Source organism: Marmota marmota, unplaced genomic scaffold, assembly GCF_001458135.2.
Source record: "Marmota marmota marmota unplaced genomic scaffold, marMar, whole genome shotgun sequence".
Taxonomy (NCBI): Eukaryota; Metazoa; Chordata; class Mammalia; order Rodentia; family Sciuridae; genus Marmota; species Marmota marmota.
The window spans coordinates 216,283-235,677 of record NW_025999900.1 but is presented as its reverse complement, the minus strand read 5'-3'; the positions used below and the strand labels follow the sequence as shown (position 1 = coordinate 235,677).

General features: G+C 31.7%; 1 protein-coding gene across 3 annotated transcripts in view; it reads left to right on the top strand.

Annotated features, from left to right (window-relative positions):
* Positions 1–7,660, top strand: part of CUNH14orf39 (chromosome unknown C14orf39 homolog) — a 36,331-nt gene extending 28,671 nt beyond the window's left edge. For all 3 annotated transcript variants that reach the window (XM_048798450.1, XM_048798449.1, XM_048798452.1), the window contains 2 exons: positions 2,626–2,680; positions 6,709–7,660. In XM_048798450.1, the coding sequence (XP_048654407.1) occupies positions 2,626–2,680; positions 6,709–6,908 (255 nt within the window). In that variant the 3' untranslated portion in view covers positions 6,909–7,660. The remainder of the gene's footprint in view (positions 1–2,625; positions 2,681–6,708) is intronic.
* The last annotated feature ends 11,735 nt before the right edge of the window (positions 7,661–19,395 follow it).

Here is a 19,395-nt window from a genome sequence, read left to right as displayed (position 1 = left end):
ATAAAAAATAAAAAGGGCTGCCAGATACAGTGGCGCACACCTGTAATCCTACTGGCTCGGGAGGCTGAGGCAGGAGAATCTTAAGTTCAAAGCCAGCCTTAGCAACAGTGAGGTGCTAAGCAACTAAGTGAGACACTGTCTCTAAATAAAATATAAAATAGGGTTGGGAATGTGGCTCAGTGGTCAAATGCCCCTGAGTTCAATCCGTGGTACTCCCCTCCCTAAAAAAAATGGTCATGATGGCTATATTGATACCATTTTTGGTAGTCTTGAGATTCAGAGTATTACTGAAGATAGAAATAGTTCAGAATGGTAAAAAGTCCACTTTATAAGGAAGATACAACAATCACAAATGTGTAACTATGCCTAATAACAGCTCCAATATACATAAAATCAAAGTTGTCAAATACTCAAGCATAGTTGGAAGTTCTTAATACCCTTTTATCAGCAATTGATAGAATCACACAACACAATCAGATCTTCTGTAATATCTGTATACAGCATCAATCCCCTATACCATTATTAAACACTGTATCCCACAACTGCCTCATACATGTTCTTCTCAAGTGCTAATAGTACATTCACCAAAATCAACTATATTATGGGTCATAATAAGAGTAAAGGGAATTTAAAAGCATTGGAATTAGAGTGTGTTAAGTTAGAACTCAGTAACAATAAGATATCTAGAAAAATCCTAAATATGTAGGTCATGAATCAAAGAATGAATCATGAGAGAAGTCAGAAAACATTTTGAGCTGAATTATCATGAAAATTCAGCTTATCAAAAGTTGTGGGATGCTGCCAAAGCCAGAGCAAAATTATAACTTTAAATAATTTAGTTAATAACTTAAATAGTTACATTAATAGAAAAGAGGAAAGATTTAATGACCTATATTGAGAAACTAGAAAAAGAGTATTGAAGCAAATCCAAAGTAAGTAGAATGAAGAAATAAAAAAGACAACATAACTGAAATAGAACAAATAAATAAATAAGAATAAACAAAACCAAAGATTGTACTTTAAAATAATTGACAGAATTGATACATTCCCATCTAGATTGACAGAGAAGGAAAGATAGTTATTAAACATGAAAGAATATCATTACAAATCCTATATATTATGAAATAGATTGGTGAAGGGAACTTCACTTTTTACACATTAAAACATCCTGTATAAACTTAGAGTAATCAAAATGGTGTGATATAAGGATTGAAAGAATGGTATTTGGTAGGGGTTAAATAGTCATGATACAAAAGAATTTAGAATATGATAAAGATGGGACCACACAGGGATAAATTAGACACTCAACTTACACTGTACACCGGTAAATTTACAGATGAATTAAAATAAATGAAAAAATATTAACCATAAAATACTTTAGAGGAAATATAAGTTAATATTTACTAGACCTCAGAAGGATGGATGCTCAAAGCATAAAAGCAGTGGAAGAAGAACCAAAAGAAAAAGCAATTAAGTTAATTGCATTCAGACTTCCAAGTGAAAAAATTGGACAGGCAATATGATAAAAGTATAAAAATAATTAACATCTTTATTATATTAAGACTTAAATTACTGGGCTGGAGTTGTAGCTCATCGGTAGAGCACTCGCCTAGCCCGTGTGCGGCTCTGGGTTCGATCTCAGCACCACATAAAAACAAGTAAATAAAGGCATTGTGTCCAACTACACCTAAAAAATAAATATTAAAAAATTTTAAAAAATTAAAAAAAGAACTTAAATTACTACCTCAGTATAGAAATGGGAAAATCCATTTGGTGAATAGTCTCCTGAAAAAGAAAATTAAATTACATAATTTGTGGTAAAACAGTTTTTCTTATTAATTGTTAAAGAAATATGATTCTGTGCTTAAATGTTTTAAGTGTGGTGTTTATAATTAGAAAAATCAAAACAACCTAAATGTTCAAAATAAATGAATAATTGAAATAGTATGGTATGTCTATATGGAGGAATATTATACTGCCACAAAGATGTTTCAGAAGAATAGCAACATGGTCATATGGTAATATTAAGATAAAAAAAGGACAAAAAAACTAAGCCATCATGAAAACATTTTTAAAAGCCCATCTTACTGAGAAAATAGACTTTTTTTTTGGCAGCAAAATTTTATCTGAATGGACATGAAACTGTCAGCATCCTTTTACTTTTATAGTCAGAAAAGCAGTACTGAGGCCCTGATTTGTTAAAGGCCTTTAGAATCAAGCAAAAGTTTTATTAGAATTTTATGTTAAAGTAAGATCCTGAAGTAGGAATTATCCTTAGTGCAATACATATTGCCTATTAATTCTTTATCTATTGGTATAGTAAAATTAGTAGGCCTTATTTTAATAAGTAAATGACAGCTTTTGAAGACACTTCTCTTTAGTTTTGGAGATTGAACCCAGGGCCTAACACATTCTAGGCAAGCACTGTACCACTGAGCTACATCCCCAGCCTAAAAATACAACTTTTTTTTTTTTTTTAAAAAGTACAGTAGTATGCTGTATAGAATATTGCTATATGCTTACTCTAATGCTGCATATTAGAAGAGGCTTTGGATTCAAATGCAAATACTATGTATGTTTTTCTACTGGTTTGACAAGTAATATTTCATGGAAATTATTTTCCAGCTTAATGAACATCATTCTGAAGGAAATCTAAATCCTCCCTCATCACAAGGAATTGGTAAGTGATTTACTACTTATAAAAACATGCTAACTTTCCCCCTTGGTATTTTAGTTTGTTTCTAATTGATTTTTCTAGGCATTCAGTTTATTCTTTAAAAAAATTACTCTTGACTTCTATACTATTCACTGCTTTTATTTTTAGCAACTTAGCTTGATTTTTTCACTGCATTGACAACACTTGCTTTCTCCAAGATTACTAATAACTTCTCAATTTTCAAACATTATGAATATTTTGCATTGTTTATCATATTCAGTCCCTTTGCAGCATGATATAGTTGACTGTTCACATCTTCTTTCTGGACTCTTTGGATTTCTTCCTATCTCTCTGTGCTTACTTTTTATTGCATTTTCTTTCTTTTATTCTTTTATTGGTTAATCTGTTCAAAATATAAATAAGTATGTGTATATTTTATATTGTTTTATCAGTTACTACTTTGGTTTTGATGATAGAACAGTGGACAATTTTGCAAAATTCTCATAGGGTTTGTGTTCTAGTGGGAGAGACTGAAGATAGACAAGTCAATATATAATATATCAAGTGGTACATTAAACAGCAATTTTTATGGGTTTGAATTGGCAACTGATCATATGTTGCGATTTTTAATTCGGTATTTAATTTACTCTATAGCTAACAAGGATAATGCCAAGGTTTGACAATACTGTAAGAATTTATTGAAATGTGAATGGCTTAATAAGAGAAGGGATACGAAATAACAGAGGTACAACATCTTTGTCTCATTGAGAGGCTCATCAGATGCCCAAATAATAATCTTACTTCTGCCACCTCATCCATGTGAAAGATTTCAGGCAGCTGTGGATGAGTTATATTGCATGTAGGTTGCCTTGACACACAAAAGCTGCAGCCTCAGTTTTCGGCAGGCTCTTAAAGAAATCTAGTCATGGGGCCCAAGGCCTATACAACTCTTCTAATTCAGGTGTAGTTTTACACAGAACTGTAGACAAGTAATGCTGTAGACTCAGCATTCCATATCTACCTTAATTCTATATTTTCTAAGGAGACAGTGCTGTGAGAAATCAGACTCCAAGATTATTCTTCCAAGTGGGTCTGAATCAGTTTAGGCTTGAGGTTAACTCTGTACTTACTGGTTGTAATTAATAATATAAATAAAGGTAAAGCAGAATAAGGGGAATAAGAAGAACTTGGATTGAGAAGGCAGTTGCTGTGTTATGAGGGAGTCAGAGAAGGCAATAATTAAGAGGTGACATTTGAGGAGAGACATGAAGGAGGTGCAGTACAAGCTACTGGGAAAAGCATTCCAAGTGAAGGATGAAAAGTTGAGATAGGCACATACTCAGTATGTTCAATGAACAGCAGGTAAATTGGTATAACTGGAATGAAATAAGGAAGGAGGAATCATGTAGGAAGATTAAATCAGAGACGTTGGAGAGGGAGCAAATCGTGGGACCTGTAGACTGTTCAGATCTTTGGAAAGTGAGATGGGAAACCATTGGAGGGTTTTGAGCAAAGGACTGAAATTATCTAACCGGCTTTTAAAAGATTACTGTCTGCTATATGGAGAACAAATAATGGAAACGAGTGAAAACAGATTAGGAAGCTATTAAAATAATACAAGTAAGAATTGGTGATGGCTAAGATAATGACAGTAGAATTGGTAAGAAGGAATGGGATTTTGGTTATCAATTTTTCTGAAGATAGATCTGGAAGAATTTGCCTATCACCTTTAAGGATGAGAAGGAAACAAGGATGATGCTAAGATCTTGACAACAATAACTGTAAGAATGAAGTTGTAATGGAAATCTTTTTATATCTAAGATATATTTTAACATTAAAAACTCACCATATCTGAAATCAAATTTGTTCTTTTAATGTCCCTAATGTTATCTCCATTATTGTGGTGGCCAAAATTCAGTAATAATTTTAACTTCTCCTTGTGACTGTGACTAAATTCAGCTAATCAAGTTTTATCAGTTCTTCCTCTGAAGTATTTATTTCCTTTTTCTATAATAATCAAAACTGTTATATTTTAAACTCTAATAACTATTCATAGTGCTACTGCAGTCATATCTTAACTGGTCTTTTCATCTTCTTAGCTTACCTATAAATCACAGTTTAAATAATCTTCCTCATGCCTAATGTTGATTTTGTAATTGCACTAATCAGATGCTTTTGGTGGCTCTCCATCAACTCAAATTATTTTCCTACTTTTCTAACCTAGCTCCAACATAGCTGTCAAGCCCTTTCTCTTGTAAGAATTACCCATGCTTTGGCTAGACTAAAGAACATAGTGCCAGATAAGCCATATTTTCTTACCTGCTTTTTTTCTTCTTGTAATCTCCAACTTCCATCCCTAACCATCTTTCAAGACTAAGTTCTCTTCCATAAAACCTTTATTTTCCCCTCAACCTTGCATTCCAGAAAGACCTCTTTTTCACTTTTGTGAATGTTTCTTCTTCTTTTTTTTGTAGTGCTGGGGATTGAATCCAAGACCTGTACATGTGAAGCAAGCACTCTACCAACTGAGCTATATCCCCAACCCCTTTTTTATACTTTTAAATATTCTACCTTCTATCATTAATTATCTCTGGATTTTTGGTTCTTTAAGGGCAAAGACCTGTTATATTCACTTCTGAATTCCTCACAGCACCTAGAATCCTACCTTGCATAGCAATCTATATTTATTTACAGTGAGCATAGTTTCATGAAGCCCACATATAATCTTCTGAAATTAAAAAATAAAATCAAATTTATTTATGCAAAGAATGATTCAAGATTTTAGTTTTTTCTGGATCTATGTCTAAATTTTCTTTTTAAGATTTATGGGTGTGTGCTGAAGACAGTAAAATAAAATGAGAAAAGGAGAGAAGCAAAACACAACTGTCTGGTAATCAGTCCATCCAGCCAGTCAGCCATTTTAATTGCTAGTTGGCTTATTTTTGAGTAAAATAACTGAGATATTAAAAAATATAAGAAAACTTCAAAGTGGTACAAAGTAATTTCTTTTGCTTAATGTACTAGTTGATCAGTTCTCTGTGGAAAAAATATTAGGTGCCTTAAAAGACTTGTTTTAGGTAAGTCTTTCATTTATTGTAGAGTTAATAATAATTGATTTTAAATTTAAGGTGTTGACAAATTTAATATTTATAGTTTTAAATAATATAATGAATGAAAACAGTATTTTTCTTTAGTGGAAATTCAGAGAGTCAAACACCAAATAATTCTATACATAAAGTTGATTTTTAAACTTATTTTTAAAACTATAAAACTGTTTTTACTATTCTATCAACTTCTTTTGAACAATGCTATGAGTGTATATTGTAGTTGGTCAATAAATAATGGTTGGATAAGTTTGACTTATGCAGTGTCTCTCAGATCTAACATTTTTTCTCTCCATTTCCATTGCTATGATAGTATAGGTAAGGTCAATTTTCACCATCTCTTTGCTGGACAATAGAGTTTTTTCCTTTTGGTTTTCTCCACTTCTAGACGCTTCTGTTCCAGCCTTCCTACACATCTCTCCTGAAGAATCCTTATAAAACAATTTATTTAATATCATATTGCGTTTGATAATGCTTAATGTTTTCCTGTTGCCTACTAAATAAAGTCCTGATTCTCTAGTGAGACATTCAGCTGTCTTTCCAAGCTCATCTTCATTAATTCCTACTTAATATATCATTATTATTTCTCAATATCTTGCCAAGTTGAACTGATTTCTGTTACCCTAATACTTCCTATGCCTATTTCTGGGCCTCTGTGCTAGTTTCTTCATTTGAAGTGTTTTACTACACCTTCTACCACATATAGTAGTTATTTATTTACTTGAGTTCATATTACTTACAAGTTGGGTTTATGTTTGAGTCTGTTTATCCTTCCATAGTGCCAAGAATAATGCCTCGCATGTGAGAAGAATACATTTAAATATCTGTTAAACAGGTAAATAATTCAGTGGTACTGTATGTATTGTATACATTGTATTGTAATCCTCTAGGTTATATGCATTCTATATAACACGGATAGCATGATCTTGTAATATTTGTCTTCCTCAGGAAATTTATTTGGGAAACCAGAAGGAGAAGACACCTTTACATTTTCTTTTTCATCAGACACTTCAGCTCATACATTTGGTACTGGAAAAGATGATTTTAGTTTTCCCTTTTCTTTTGAACAGGATCAAACAATACCTTCTTCTTCATTAAAAGGTTTTTCATCTTCCTCACAAAATACGGCACAATTTACTTTTTTTTGAACTAGTTATTAATTTTTGAATTATTTTAATATTTTATAATCATCTAGGGCATAAATTTACATTACTACTAAAATCTGAAGGTACTCCATTTTTGGTGATGAAATAAAATGGTTTACCATAGTGAAATTATTTGATTATACTAATTTAAATATTTAAATATTGAATATTTTTATTTATGACATTAGCTAGTCATTTATTTTGGTTTTGATTTTGCAAGGCATACCCAGGCAGAACTTTTGTTAATCTGAGTAAAATTTGATACTTCTTCCATTACTCTTTATTATAAATATAAATCTGTTTTTTCCTGGAGTCCAAATTTCATTCTTAATGGTATTTTAGTTGTTTTCATAAGAAGAATTCCTGAGGTCATCAGAAGACTTTTTAGTGGCAATTGTTTAGAATTAGTGCTCAGGTGTACTATAGCAACTAAACATTTTTTTTTTTTTTTTTTACAATTACTGGGTTTCACTTAAGTGTCAGTGTTCCAGAATTTGAATGGTATTCTAATAATCATTTCAGAGAATTTATTATTGACAGTGAATGAAATCTGTGTTGTTTTCTCTTAAATACAACAAATAGTAAATTTCTAATTTTATCAGTTATGTTTTCTATTTAATGGAAGAAAATTGTATGAGAAAGACTGTTTTCTGAAAATTGAATTATTGTTATCAATGGTGGTCCTGCTTTTTGTTTAAACCTTTTTTGAAGAACATTTAAAACTTTGTTCCCTGTCTTCAACAGAAAACAATTTCATGCTTATATTTTGTATTTTCAATTAATTATATATAACTTAAATTGAGATGTTTAAAATTTTCTGAAATTATGTAATTATTGTACAATATCTTGTATTTTGTGCTTTTTAAATTGGTTGTAATGTCAAGTAATAAAGAGTATAACTCCATATTTGATGTGTAACTGCTAACACATTTTTAAACCTTATTTCTTCTGATTCCCCTTCTTTCCAACATCTGGTCGAACTGATAAAGAAAATCTAGAGGCTCTCTCCTTTGGTGTCAGTAACAAGTGTACAAGAACTCTCACCCCAGCTTCACCCCTAACCACCATAAAAACCCATGAGCCAGTCTCTTTTCTTAGGCCATTTTCAGATCAGTATGGAGGCCTGCCCTCCCCTCCCCATAAAATCTTGTTATGTGAGTAGAAAATCTTTTCATACCCTATTTGAGTGGGGATGTGTGGCATCATCAGTCTCAATATGCAAACCACATTTTGGGTGAGGGTCTATACTGTTTCATCAGATATCCAAAACATCACAATTGTGTTAAATTAAACCTTCCCAAAGACTTGTAAAAAAGGCTAACCTAACTAATGATAGGATTTTAAAAACTTTAGACTATGTTAAGGAAAAAAAAAAAACACAAATCTTCAACTGATTGGAATATTAAAATTCTAGTTAAAAAGCTGAAATTTGGGGCTAGGGCTATAGCTCAGTGGCAGAGTAGCTACCTAACCTGAAAGGCACTGGGTTTGATCCTTAGCAACACATAAAAATAAGCAAACAAAGGCATTCTGTCCATCTACAACTATAAATTTTTTTTTAAAGCTGAACTTTTTCTTTTCATATTAGGTATTTGTTTTATAACCCCATGATTGAATTAATTGGTGGTTTTGATATGATAAAGAAATTGACAATATATGAGAAAGGAGAAAAAAAGTTGAAATTGGTTTATTTGTTGTTTATTAAGAAATTCAAAACTGGTTTTAGCCTTGAGTGACTCAGTGAGTCTATGGTTTATTTTTACTTCAGAGTAATATCTAGCACACTAGTGTAGTTAAATTATGCATCAATAATTGGCAGGAAATAAATATTTTTGGTTTTTGTTCTGCAGTATTGGGCCCTGCACATGCTAGGCAAGTTTTCTGCCTCTGAGCTACAAACCAGCCTCTAAAATAAGTACTTTAAAATATCTATAGTGCATATGGCAACTTGGGAGAATATAAAATGTCTGGAAAACATAGTCCTACATTCAGGTAACTTAGAACTTGGTTGAGACAAAACTCAGGAAACAACAAAAGCACATTACAATAAAGTTATAATTAAATTCTATGGTTTGTAACTTGATCTGTGGTAGAGAAGAAACCAATTGCTTTAAGAATTAGAAAGGTCATTGTGAACTGGAAAGCTGGAAGAATTCACTGAAGAGGTAGAATTTTAAATATATTTTTTTCTTTTAGTTGTAGATGCACACAATACCTTTACTTTGTTTGTTTATTTGTATGTGGTGCCAGGGATTGAACCCAGTGCCTCACAAATGCTAGGCAAGTGCTCTACCACTGAGCTACAACCCCAGCCCAAGAGGCAGAATTTTAATTGGGACTTTGAAGGTATGTAGATTGTAAAATTCTTATGTGAAAAGTGAATGCATTTTTGTAGACTTTTTTTGATTGTGATACTGGGCATTGAACTCAGGGCCTTGCACAAACTAAGTTCATACTTTACCTTTGAACTACTCTCCAGCCCTGAATTGAAGCCTTTTTAGCTTTGCATTTTTTTTTATTGTTGAACTCTAATGGCTAATATTTGGTAGGATTTCATTAAGCATTTATTGACAATATAATTAAACTGAACTGGTGAATATGACGAAAAGAGCTTTCTGGGTAAATAAAATACTATGAGCAAAAGAAAAATGGAATTACAAATTAACTATGTGTGGAGGAAATTAAAGAACAGACCAATTAGAGTACAGGATAATAGGAAATTATGTTTATATATGGTAGGACTGATTTATTGAGAATCATGAAGTGTATTGATTTCTGAGGCCCAAAAAGGAACTTATATATTAAATGCCAGATCTGCAAGAGAAAAAGAATGGCTAAGGAAGATTAAACTGATAAGATAGTCAGAGATGGGAGAAATTAGAATTAGATAAATGAATTTGGAGTCATTTGCAATGGTCCAGGTCTGTGGTGATATGTTCCAGGTAATAATTGATATTTTTGCAGTTTGATGCTACTCATACCTAAAATTGGAAAATTATATCTTAGTTAAAAGAAATCTATTTGATATAATTCCATCTGGGTATAAGATAAAAGGAGAAAGGAACCAGAATTGTTTAGTTGTGTTTGATATAATAGGTCATCCAGTTAATGGGGGCACATGCAATTTCCAATACAAATCACAAAAATAACTTTTAATCAAATAAACTTCTAAAGATAATTTTTAAAAAAGTATTCCTCTAAAAGCAGTCAAATCTGCTATCATTTTCAAAATAGGAATTTATGTCCACTTTTATTTAGATTTCAAAATTTGTGAGTCCCAGAGCTTCCTAATGCACGTAGAAGAAAAATCAATACTGTTTACTAATTATCTTTAAGGAAATAAAGTATTTTAATATTAGACTAATTTTGTCCCTATATGATAAGAAAAAAATCTTTCTAAGAATATAAGACAAATACTCCAAAATCAATCAAGTCTGATTTATTCTCAAGGGAAGTATGTCTGAGCATGCAACAGCTTCTGGGGTATCACTGCTTCTCAATGAACAGAGCTAGGAAATGTATGTATGCATACTTACCTATGTATAAATACACATTTGTTTGTGTGTCTTTTATCTATCTGGTAAAAATGAAGCAAAACACAAATTTATGCTGAAAACCCCAGCAACATGAGATTGATTTTATGCTAGGTTTAGATGCTGAGTGTACCCAAATGTCCATATGTTAAAGACTTCATTCCCTGGGTAGCACTAATGTGATGGAACTTCTAAGAGTGGGAGGTTCTTGCTAGGTACGGTGGCACATGCCTGTAATCCCAGTGATTCAGGAGGCTGAGGCAGGAGGATAGTGAGTTTAAATTCAGCCTTGCCAACTTAGTGAGACTCTGCCCCAAAATAAAAAATATTTAAAGTAAAAAAATAAAAAATATATAAAGGGCTGGAGATGTGGCTCAATGGTTAAATGCCCCTGAGTTCAATCCCTGGTACAAAAAAAAAAAAAAAGAAAGAAAGAAAAAAGAGTGGGAAGTTCTTATGTTATTGGGGGCATGTCCTCAAAAAGGATCATGGAACCTTGGTCTTTTTTTCTTTTTCTCTCTCTCTTCTTGTTAGAGATGTGACCATTTGCTCCTACTTGCATTTCTGCCATGATGTGCCACTATCTGCCACCCTTATCAGAGGCCAAACCAATGCCTCCACCACCTGATCTTCAACTTTGAACCTCCAAAGCTACGAGTTAAATAAATATTTTCTCTATAAATTAGCCGCCTCAGGTATTTTGCTGTAGGAATGCAAAGCTGTCTAATATATTCTAGTATTCTCCTTTTATTTGTAACTGCTTTATCTGACAGTAAGAAACCTAGATGTTATCTACAATATATGAATATATTCTTGTTCAGTTCTAGTGTACATACATAACACATTTTGTAATCAACAAAATGTATCAGCTAGTACATATTAGTTTCCTGTGGCAACTATAGCAAATTACTGCAGCCTTTCTGAATTGAAACAGAAAGTTGTTCTTCCACAGTTCTGCAGACCAAAGTCCAAGGTTGGAATCAAGATGTCAGCAAGACCATAATTTCTCTGGAGGATCTAGAGAATCACTTGAGCCTGGAGTTCAGGGCCAGCCTGAGTAACATAGCAAGCCCCTTTTCTTTAAAGAAAAAAAAATTAATCCCATCTAAAAACACCTTCATAGCAAAAAATAGAATGGTGTTTGACCAAACAACTGGGTACAGACCAAGTTGACATAAAATTAGCAATCACAGCCAACATTTCAAATTTCTCTCTGTTCCACCTTCTTTAGTCCTCTCTGCATATGAAATCTCCCTCTGCTTTCCTTTTGTAAATATACATGTAATATATTTGGGGTCCATCTAGATGGACAATTTAGATAATCTTCCTATCTCAAGTTCCCACTTATTTCAGTATAAAGTAACATTCACAGACTCCAGAGATTTGATTCTGAATCTTTGGGGGTGCATTTACAGCCTATGACACAGGGTGTAGTATTTGTATACTTTCTTTTGGTCTTTAGTCTTCTTTTTAAATTGTAGTTGAACACAATATCTTTATTTTATTTATTTTTATGTGGTGCTGAAGATCAAACCCAGGGCCTCACACTTGCAAGGCGAGTGCTCTACTGCTAAGCCATAACCCCAGCCCCTGGTCTTTAATCTTATAATTATCTTTTGAAAACAATGTTTATGATACTATAGTACCATAAAAAACACTCCAGTCACCCCCACATTCCATAGTGTTGACCGTTTGTAGTCAAGCCCTCTCCTTTCAAAGCTTGGAAACTATAGATCTGATTTCTCCTGTAATTTTGTCTTTTCTGGAATGTCCTAGAAGTAGAATCATATAATATGTAGCCTTTGGGGGCTGGTTTCTTTGGCTTAGTAAAGTGCATTTAAACCTCAACAGTGTTGCGTGAATAGTAGATTGTTCATTTTTATTGCGTAAATATTCCACTGTATGTGTGTAGTACAATTTATTTACCCATTGATAGGGGGTGAGAGGATAAGATCTGTTTTAATGGCTTTTTTGTGGCCTTTGGTAGTTATGAATAAAACTTCTAAAAACATTTATGTACAAGATTTTATGTGAATATGAACATCTTAGTCCATGTGGATGCTATAAAAAAATACCAAAAACTGGTTCACTCATAAACAATGACTATTTTTTATAGTCCTGAAGGCTGGGAACTCTTAAGACCAAGGCACTAGTGGATTTGATGTCTGGTGGAGGCTGGCTTTCTGGTTCACATCTGGTGCCTTCTAGCTGTTCTCTCACATGATGGAAAAGGTTTAAGACATCTTTTATAAGGACATTAATCTGATGAAAGCCCTCATGACCTAATTACCTCCCAAAGGCTTTCCCTCCTAATGTCATCTCTGGATTAAGATTTCAGCATATGAAATTTGGGAGTACACAAACATTAAGATATACAAACATTAAGATCACTCATTTCATAGTGTAATTGGGATTCCTGCATTGCATAATAAATATATGCTAAATTTTTTAAGATATTGCCAAAATGTTGTCTAAACTGACTATACCATTTTACATTTCCACAAGCAATGAATGAACATTCCAGTCCTTGACAGCACTTAGTATTATCAAATTTAAAATTTTAACCATTTTAGTAGGTATAAGATAGTATATGATTGTAATTTTAATTTATATTTTCCTAGTGTCTAATAACATTGAGCATGTTTTCATATCCTTATTTACATCTGAATGCTCATTTAAAAGTGGTGGTTTGTTTTCTGATTGAATTGTACAATTCTTTATATATTTTGGATACAAGTCCTTTATTAGATATGTGACTTAAAAATATTTTTTTCTCCCCATTGGTGACTTATTTTTGTATTCTCTTAACAGTATTTTTCACAGAGTAGAAGTTTTAAATTTTGATAAAGTCCAATCTGTCATTGAATTGCACTTTAGGTATTATACCTAAAAACTGTGAGCCTAAGATCAAACATACTTTCATCTCTGTATCTTTCATCCGTTTTAGAATTTTACATTTACACTTAGATCTTTAATCTATTTAAAGTTAATTTTTGGATAAGGTGAGGTATGTATCAAGATGCTTTTTTTTTGTACTTTTTGTTGAAAAGATTATCCTTTCTCCATTAAATTGGCTTTGCATCTCTGGCAAAAATCAACTGACTTCATTGGTGTGGACTTATTTCTGTGCTCTCTATTCTCTTCTACTGATTTATGTGTCTGTTTTATCATCAATACTACATTGTCTTGTTTTCCATAGCTTTAAAATGAATCTCGAAATTGAGTAGTGTTGCTTTTGATGGGAATGTAAATTAGTATAGTAATTATGGAAAATATTATAGAGATTCCTCAAAAAATTAAAAATAGAACTACCATATGACCCAGTAATGCCACTACTGAGTATGTAATCAAAGGAAATTAAATCAGTATGTCAAAATATCTGTGCTCTCATGTTTATTGCAGTACTATTCATAAAAATAGCCAAAACAGGAATCTAAGCGTCCAACAACAGATGAATGAATGAAGAATTTGTGGTATTTATACTTGAGGGGGAATTATTCAGCCATTAAATAGAAGGAAATCCTATCATTTGCAACAATATGGATGAATCTGGATGATATTATGTTAAGTGAAGTAAGTCAGGCACACAAAGACAATACTGCCTGATTTCATTTATATATGGAATAAAAAAAACTTGAACTCATAGAAACAGAGAGAATAATGGTATTTATCATTCTGGGATGTGGGCAGGGTTGTTAGGAGATGTTAGTCAAAGGACACAACATTTTGTTAGGAGGATTAAGTTTAAGAGAGTTAGTGTGCTGCATAGTGACTTAGTAACATGTATTATACACTTGAAAATTGATGAGTAGATTTTAAACATTCTCACTACACACATACAAAATGTCTATGAAGCAATGTGTATGCTAATTTGATTTTTGCCATTCCACAATGCACACATATTTCAAAATATGTTATATACTGTAAATTTAAAACCACTTTATCAATTAAAAATAAATTTAAAACAAATAAAAAGGAAAGAAACAAATGAATATTCTCTACAATGGGTTCCTCAGGCCTATAACAAAAGGTGATAGTTTGTAGTTGCTTAGCATTGTTTTAGCACACAGTAGGCCATCCAGAAACTACTGAATATTTGAAATTAGTTGGACTTAAGTATTTTCCATATTTAAATAACATGGTGTATTTCCTGATCTCTACAAGTATATTTATGGATTTAATTTAATTTTTTTAAAAAATTGGGGTAGTGTGAACCCTCCAACTTTGTTCTTTCTAAAAAATATTACTTTGGGGGATATAGCTCAATTGATAGAATGCTGCCTCACATGCACAATGCCCTGGGTTCAATCCCCAGCAGCACAAAAATAAATAAATAAATAAATAAACAAACAAATAAATATGATTACTTTTGTCTTTCCATGTATATTTTAAAATCAGTTATTGATATTTTTTCAATGCCTGTGGATTTTTTTTTCTTTCTTTCTTTTTATGTGGTGCTGAGGATCGAACCCAGGGCCTCAGACACGCTAGGTAACACTCTACCACTGAGCCACAACCCAGCCCCGCCTGTGGATTTTAATTGGTATTGCATTGAACCTATACATTCAACATTCTGACAGTTTTGAGTCTTCCAATCTGTGAACAAGATATATATCTCCAATTATATATTTTTAAACTTTTTCATCATATTTTATAGTTTTCATAGTGCATATCCTGCACATATTTTATTAAATGCCTAATTATTTTTTTAAATTTTGGGTAGTAGTATAAATGGCATTGTTTTTCTATTTTTATTGCAAATATCAATTATTCACTGAAAGTGTGTAGAAATAAAGTTGATTTTTGCATATTGACATTACACTTCATAATCATACTAAGCCTCGTAGAGTTAATTGCTTTTTTGTAAATTCTTTAGGACTTTTTGTTTTGTTTTTAGAAACAATCATGTTACCTATAAAAAGAGTTTCATTCCTTCTTTTTCAACGTATATGTTCCTTTTTAATACTTCTTGCATTGTTTCACTGACTAGGATTTCCAGTCGGATGTTGAAAGGTATAGGAAAAATAATTAATAGTTTAAAAAAAAAAGGTATGGGAAGAGAGGACATTGTCACCCTGTACTTGATCGTATGCTAAAAGCATTCAGTCTTTCGACATTAAGTATGACATTAGCTGTTGTATATACAATTGATGCCTTTTTATCAAGTTAAGAAAGTTTTTGTTTCTAGTGTATGAAAATGTTTAATATGAATGGCTATTTAATTTTCTTTTTTCTGCATCAATTGATACGATCCTATTATTTTTCTTTTTCAGCTTATTAAAATAAAATACATTTTTTTTTGTTTTCTGATTGTTAGTTTTAACTTTTTTGTTTTTTCAGTACTAGGGATTGAACCTAGAGCCTTGCAAATGGTAGGCAACTGTTCTACCACTGAGCTACACCCCCAGTTCTAGTTATGTCAATATTTGCTGCATGAATTTTACTAGGTGTATATATGTGAGTGAGTGTGTGTGTGTGTGTGTATCCTATAGTTGATTCTTATACTTGTATTCTACCAGATAATCTCATTTTATTAGTTTTTAGGCCATTCATAGTTAATGTAGTTATTGAATTTTGTATTAAAATCTTCTGTCTGGCTATTTTTATTCGTTTTTATTTTTTCCTCTATCTTCTCTTGAGTGTTTTTTTTTTTTAAATTCCATTTTATTTCTTTGTTGGCTTATTTTGTTTACCTCTTTGTATTTAAAAATTTCTTCTTCTGAACTGGGGTTGTGGCTCAGAGGTAAAGTGCTTGCCTGGGATGTGTGAGGCACTGGGTTCGATAAATAAATAAATAAAGGTATGGGAAGAGAGAACACTGCGTATAATAATAAATATAAAATAATATAAAAATAAATAAATAAATATCCAGTCACAACTAAAAAAAAATTTAGATATTTTTTTCTGTTTCTTTGAAGTTGATTATACATATCTTTAATTGATCAGAGTCAACTTTCAAATATTATTATACAACTTCATTTGTAGTGAAAGGACATTATAAAATATATCTACAATTCCACCTTTCATTCTTTGGCTATTTTAAAACTCATTTTACTTTTATGTAAATTTTTTAAAAAAACAGTATATTCCTATATTTTAGCTAGCCATTTTTTTTTTTCTTCTTCTTCCTGGTACCAGGGATTGAACCTGGGGGCACTTAACAACTGAGCCACATCCCTAGTCCTTTTTACTTTTTTTAAATTTTCAGACAGGCTCTTGCCAAGTTGCTTAGGGCCTTGTTAAGTTGCTGAGGGCTGTCTTTGAAGTTGTAATCCTCCTGCTTCAGTCTCCCAAGCTGGTGGGATTCAGGCATGTGCCTCCATACCCAGGACCAATTGTCTTCTTTTTAAAAAAAAATAATATTTTTTTGTAGTTGTAGATGGACAGAATGCCTTTATTTATTTTTTTTTAATTTTTATGTGGTACAGAGGATTGAACCCAGTGCCTCACACATGCTAGCCAAGTGCTCTGCTGCTGAGCTACAACCCAAGCTCCCAACTGTCTTTTATAACAATTAAAAATGGGGGAAAAGATTTTTATTTTTCTATTGTTTATTCAATTTCCAGTGTTCTTATTTATTTTGCAAGTCTAAATTTTTGTCTGGCATCCTATTTTTTCTGCCTGAAGAACTTTCTTCAACATTTCTTGCAGGACAGGTCTACTTACAAACAAGTTTTGCTTAACAATTTTTTGTTTCTTCTTTATTTTTGACAGATCTTATTACTGGATATAGAATTCTGGATTGACAAGTTTTTTGTTTGTTTTTCTTTCAAAACTTTTTTAAAAAAAAGTCAACCTCTCATTATCTAACTTGCATGATTCCTGAACTAAAGTTTATTGTAGTTTTTATCTTTGTTCTACAAATGTAGTTTTTTTCTTTAGGTACCTCTGGGATTCGTTCATTGTCTTTTTTTTTTTTTTTTTTTTTTTTTTACTGGTTTAGAATGATAGTCATCATTTATTTTTTTATTTATTTTTTTTTCATTTTTAATTTTTTATTGTGGGTTGTTCAAAACATTACAAATTTCTTGACATATCATATTCCACACTTTGATTCAAGTGGGTTATGAACTCCCACCTTCACCCCATACACAGATTGCAGAATCACATCAGTTACACATCCATTGATTTACATATTGCCATACTAGTGCGTTCATTGTCTTTTTCTCAGCAGCTGGAATATATACTTAGGTGTTTTCTTCGTCTTTTGGGTATTTATAGCCATCCTCCTAAAGTTTGTTGTTTGGTGTATGTTATTCATTTTGGAAAATTCTCAGCTATTTTTTCTTCAAACATTTCTTCTGCCCTGCTCTTTTTTTCTTCTCTCTCCTTTCTTTTTCTGGGGGGATTCAAATTAGGGTGTGTTAAAATGTTTGACATTGTCTACAGCTGTTGAATGCATTCTCTTTTTCAACTCTTTTCCTTTTGTGTTTTAGTTGATAAATAATATCTATAGACCTATTTTTATATTAACTGATTTGTTCTTCTGGTATGTTGAATCTACTGATGAACCCTATCAAAGGCATTCTTCTTTGTTACTTTTTTCCTATCATTTCCATTTAATTCTTTTTAATTTAATTCTTTACAATTTCTATCTCTCTGCTATAAGTATTCATCTGGTCTAATATCTTGTCTGTATTTCAAACTATAGCCCTCAATACACTAATCATTGTTATTTTAAATTCCCTGGCAAACTGATCCAATATTTTGCTCAAAATTGACTCTGATTTGATGATTAGTTTATCTCTTGCAAGTATGATTTTGCTTTTTTCCTTTCCACATGCTTCATATTTTGTTCAAGCAAGGCATATTATGTAAGATAAAAGAAGGTAAAGTACAATTTTTATGTCTCAAAATGGATCCTTTTTTTAAGCTTTAGTATGGTGCTTTGACTTACTCTAATAAGAAGTTTGACTGGATTTAAGATTTGTGGTTGAAAAAGTTACCTTTAGTGCACTATAAATCAGATTTCTCTAGTGACACCTTGTATTTAGGGTGTTACCTTGTTTTCCAGAATTGGTTTTTGTTTTGTTTTGTTTTGTTTGCCACTGCCTGTTCTGTCCTTGCCTTTAGATCTTCCCCTTGTGTGAATGCAGATCTTGGCCTCTATAATAGTATGAGTCAATTCCTTAAAATAAGTCTCTTTATTTATCTATATCTATATCTATATCTATCATCTCTATTTCCTATTGGTTCTATTTCTCTGGAGAACTCTAATACAGATATTCAACCCTAATGGTTTCCTCATAATATTTATTTTACTTTGACAGATATCTCAACTTTTCTCTATGTTTTATGACATTTCTAGGTTTGGGTTTTAAGGAGAGAGTCAATAGGCCATATTTCTTTTCCATCTTTGTTTTATATTCTTATTCTGTCTTTATTTGTAGTATTTTTTAAAAAATGGCCTTTAGAAATTATTGGAAAATCTATAAAATATGGAGTAATTACATATTCTCCAATCAGTATCAGTGTTCCAGTTGTTAAGCATTATTTTGTTCTGTAGTCAGCAGTCTTTAGAGAATAAAATATTTTGGAATGAGTTAGGGTGTATTTGCTTCTTTCCAAAAAAAATCAATCCTATCATTCTAAGTATTAGTAATAACTTAATACTTAAATTATTAAAAATATTATTTCAGTATAAATAATAATAATGTTATTATTATTAAGATTATCAGGGCCTTGCTAACTTGCTGATTCTAGCTTGAACTTGTGATCCTCTGCCTCAGTCTCTCAAGCCGCTGGGATTCATTTTTGTGTGCCTCTGTGCCCAGTAAGTATTAATTATTGAATCAAGTTAAATACAAATTTTAAGGGAAACATAACAAAACTTAAAAAAAAAATTCTACAAAATAGAAAATATTTATACCTTTTTAAAAATAACATTTTTTCAGCTTTATTGAGGTAAGATCAATAATTAATAATTGTATGCTATGTGTATTTTAGTGTACAATTTT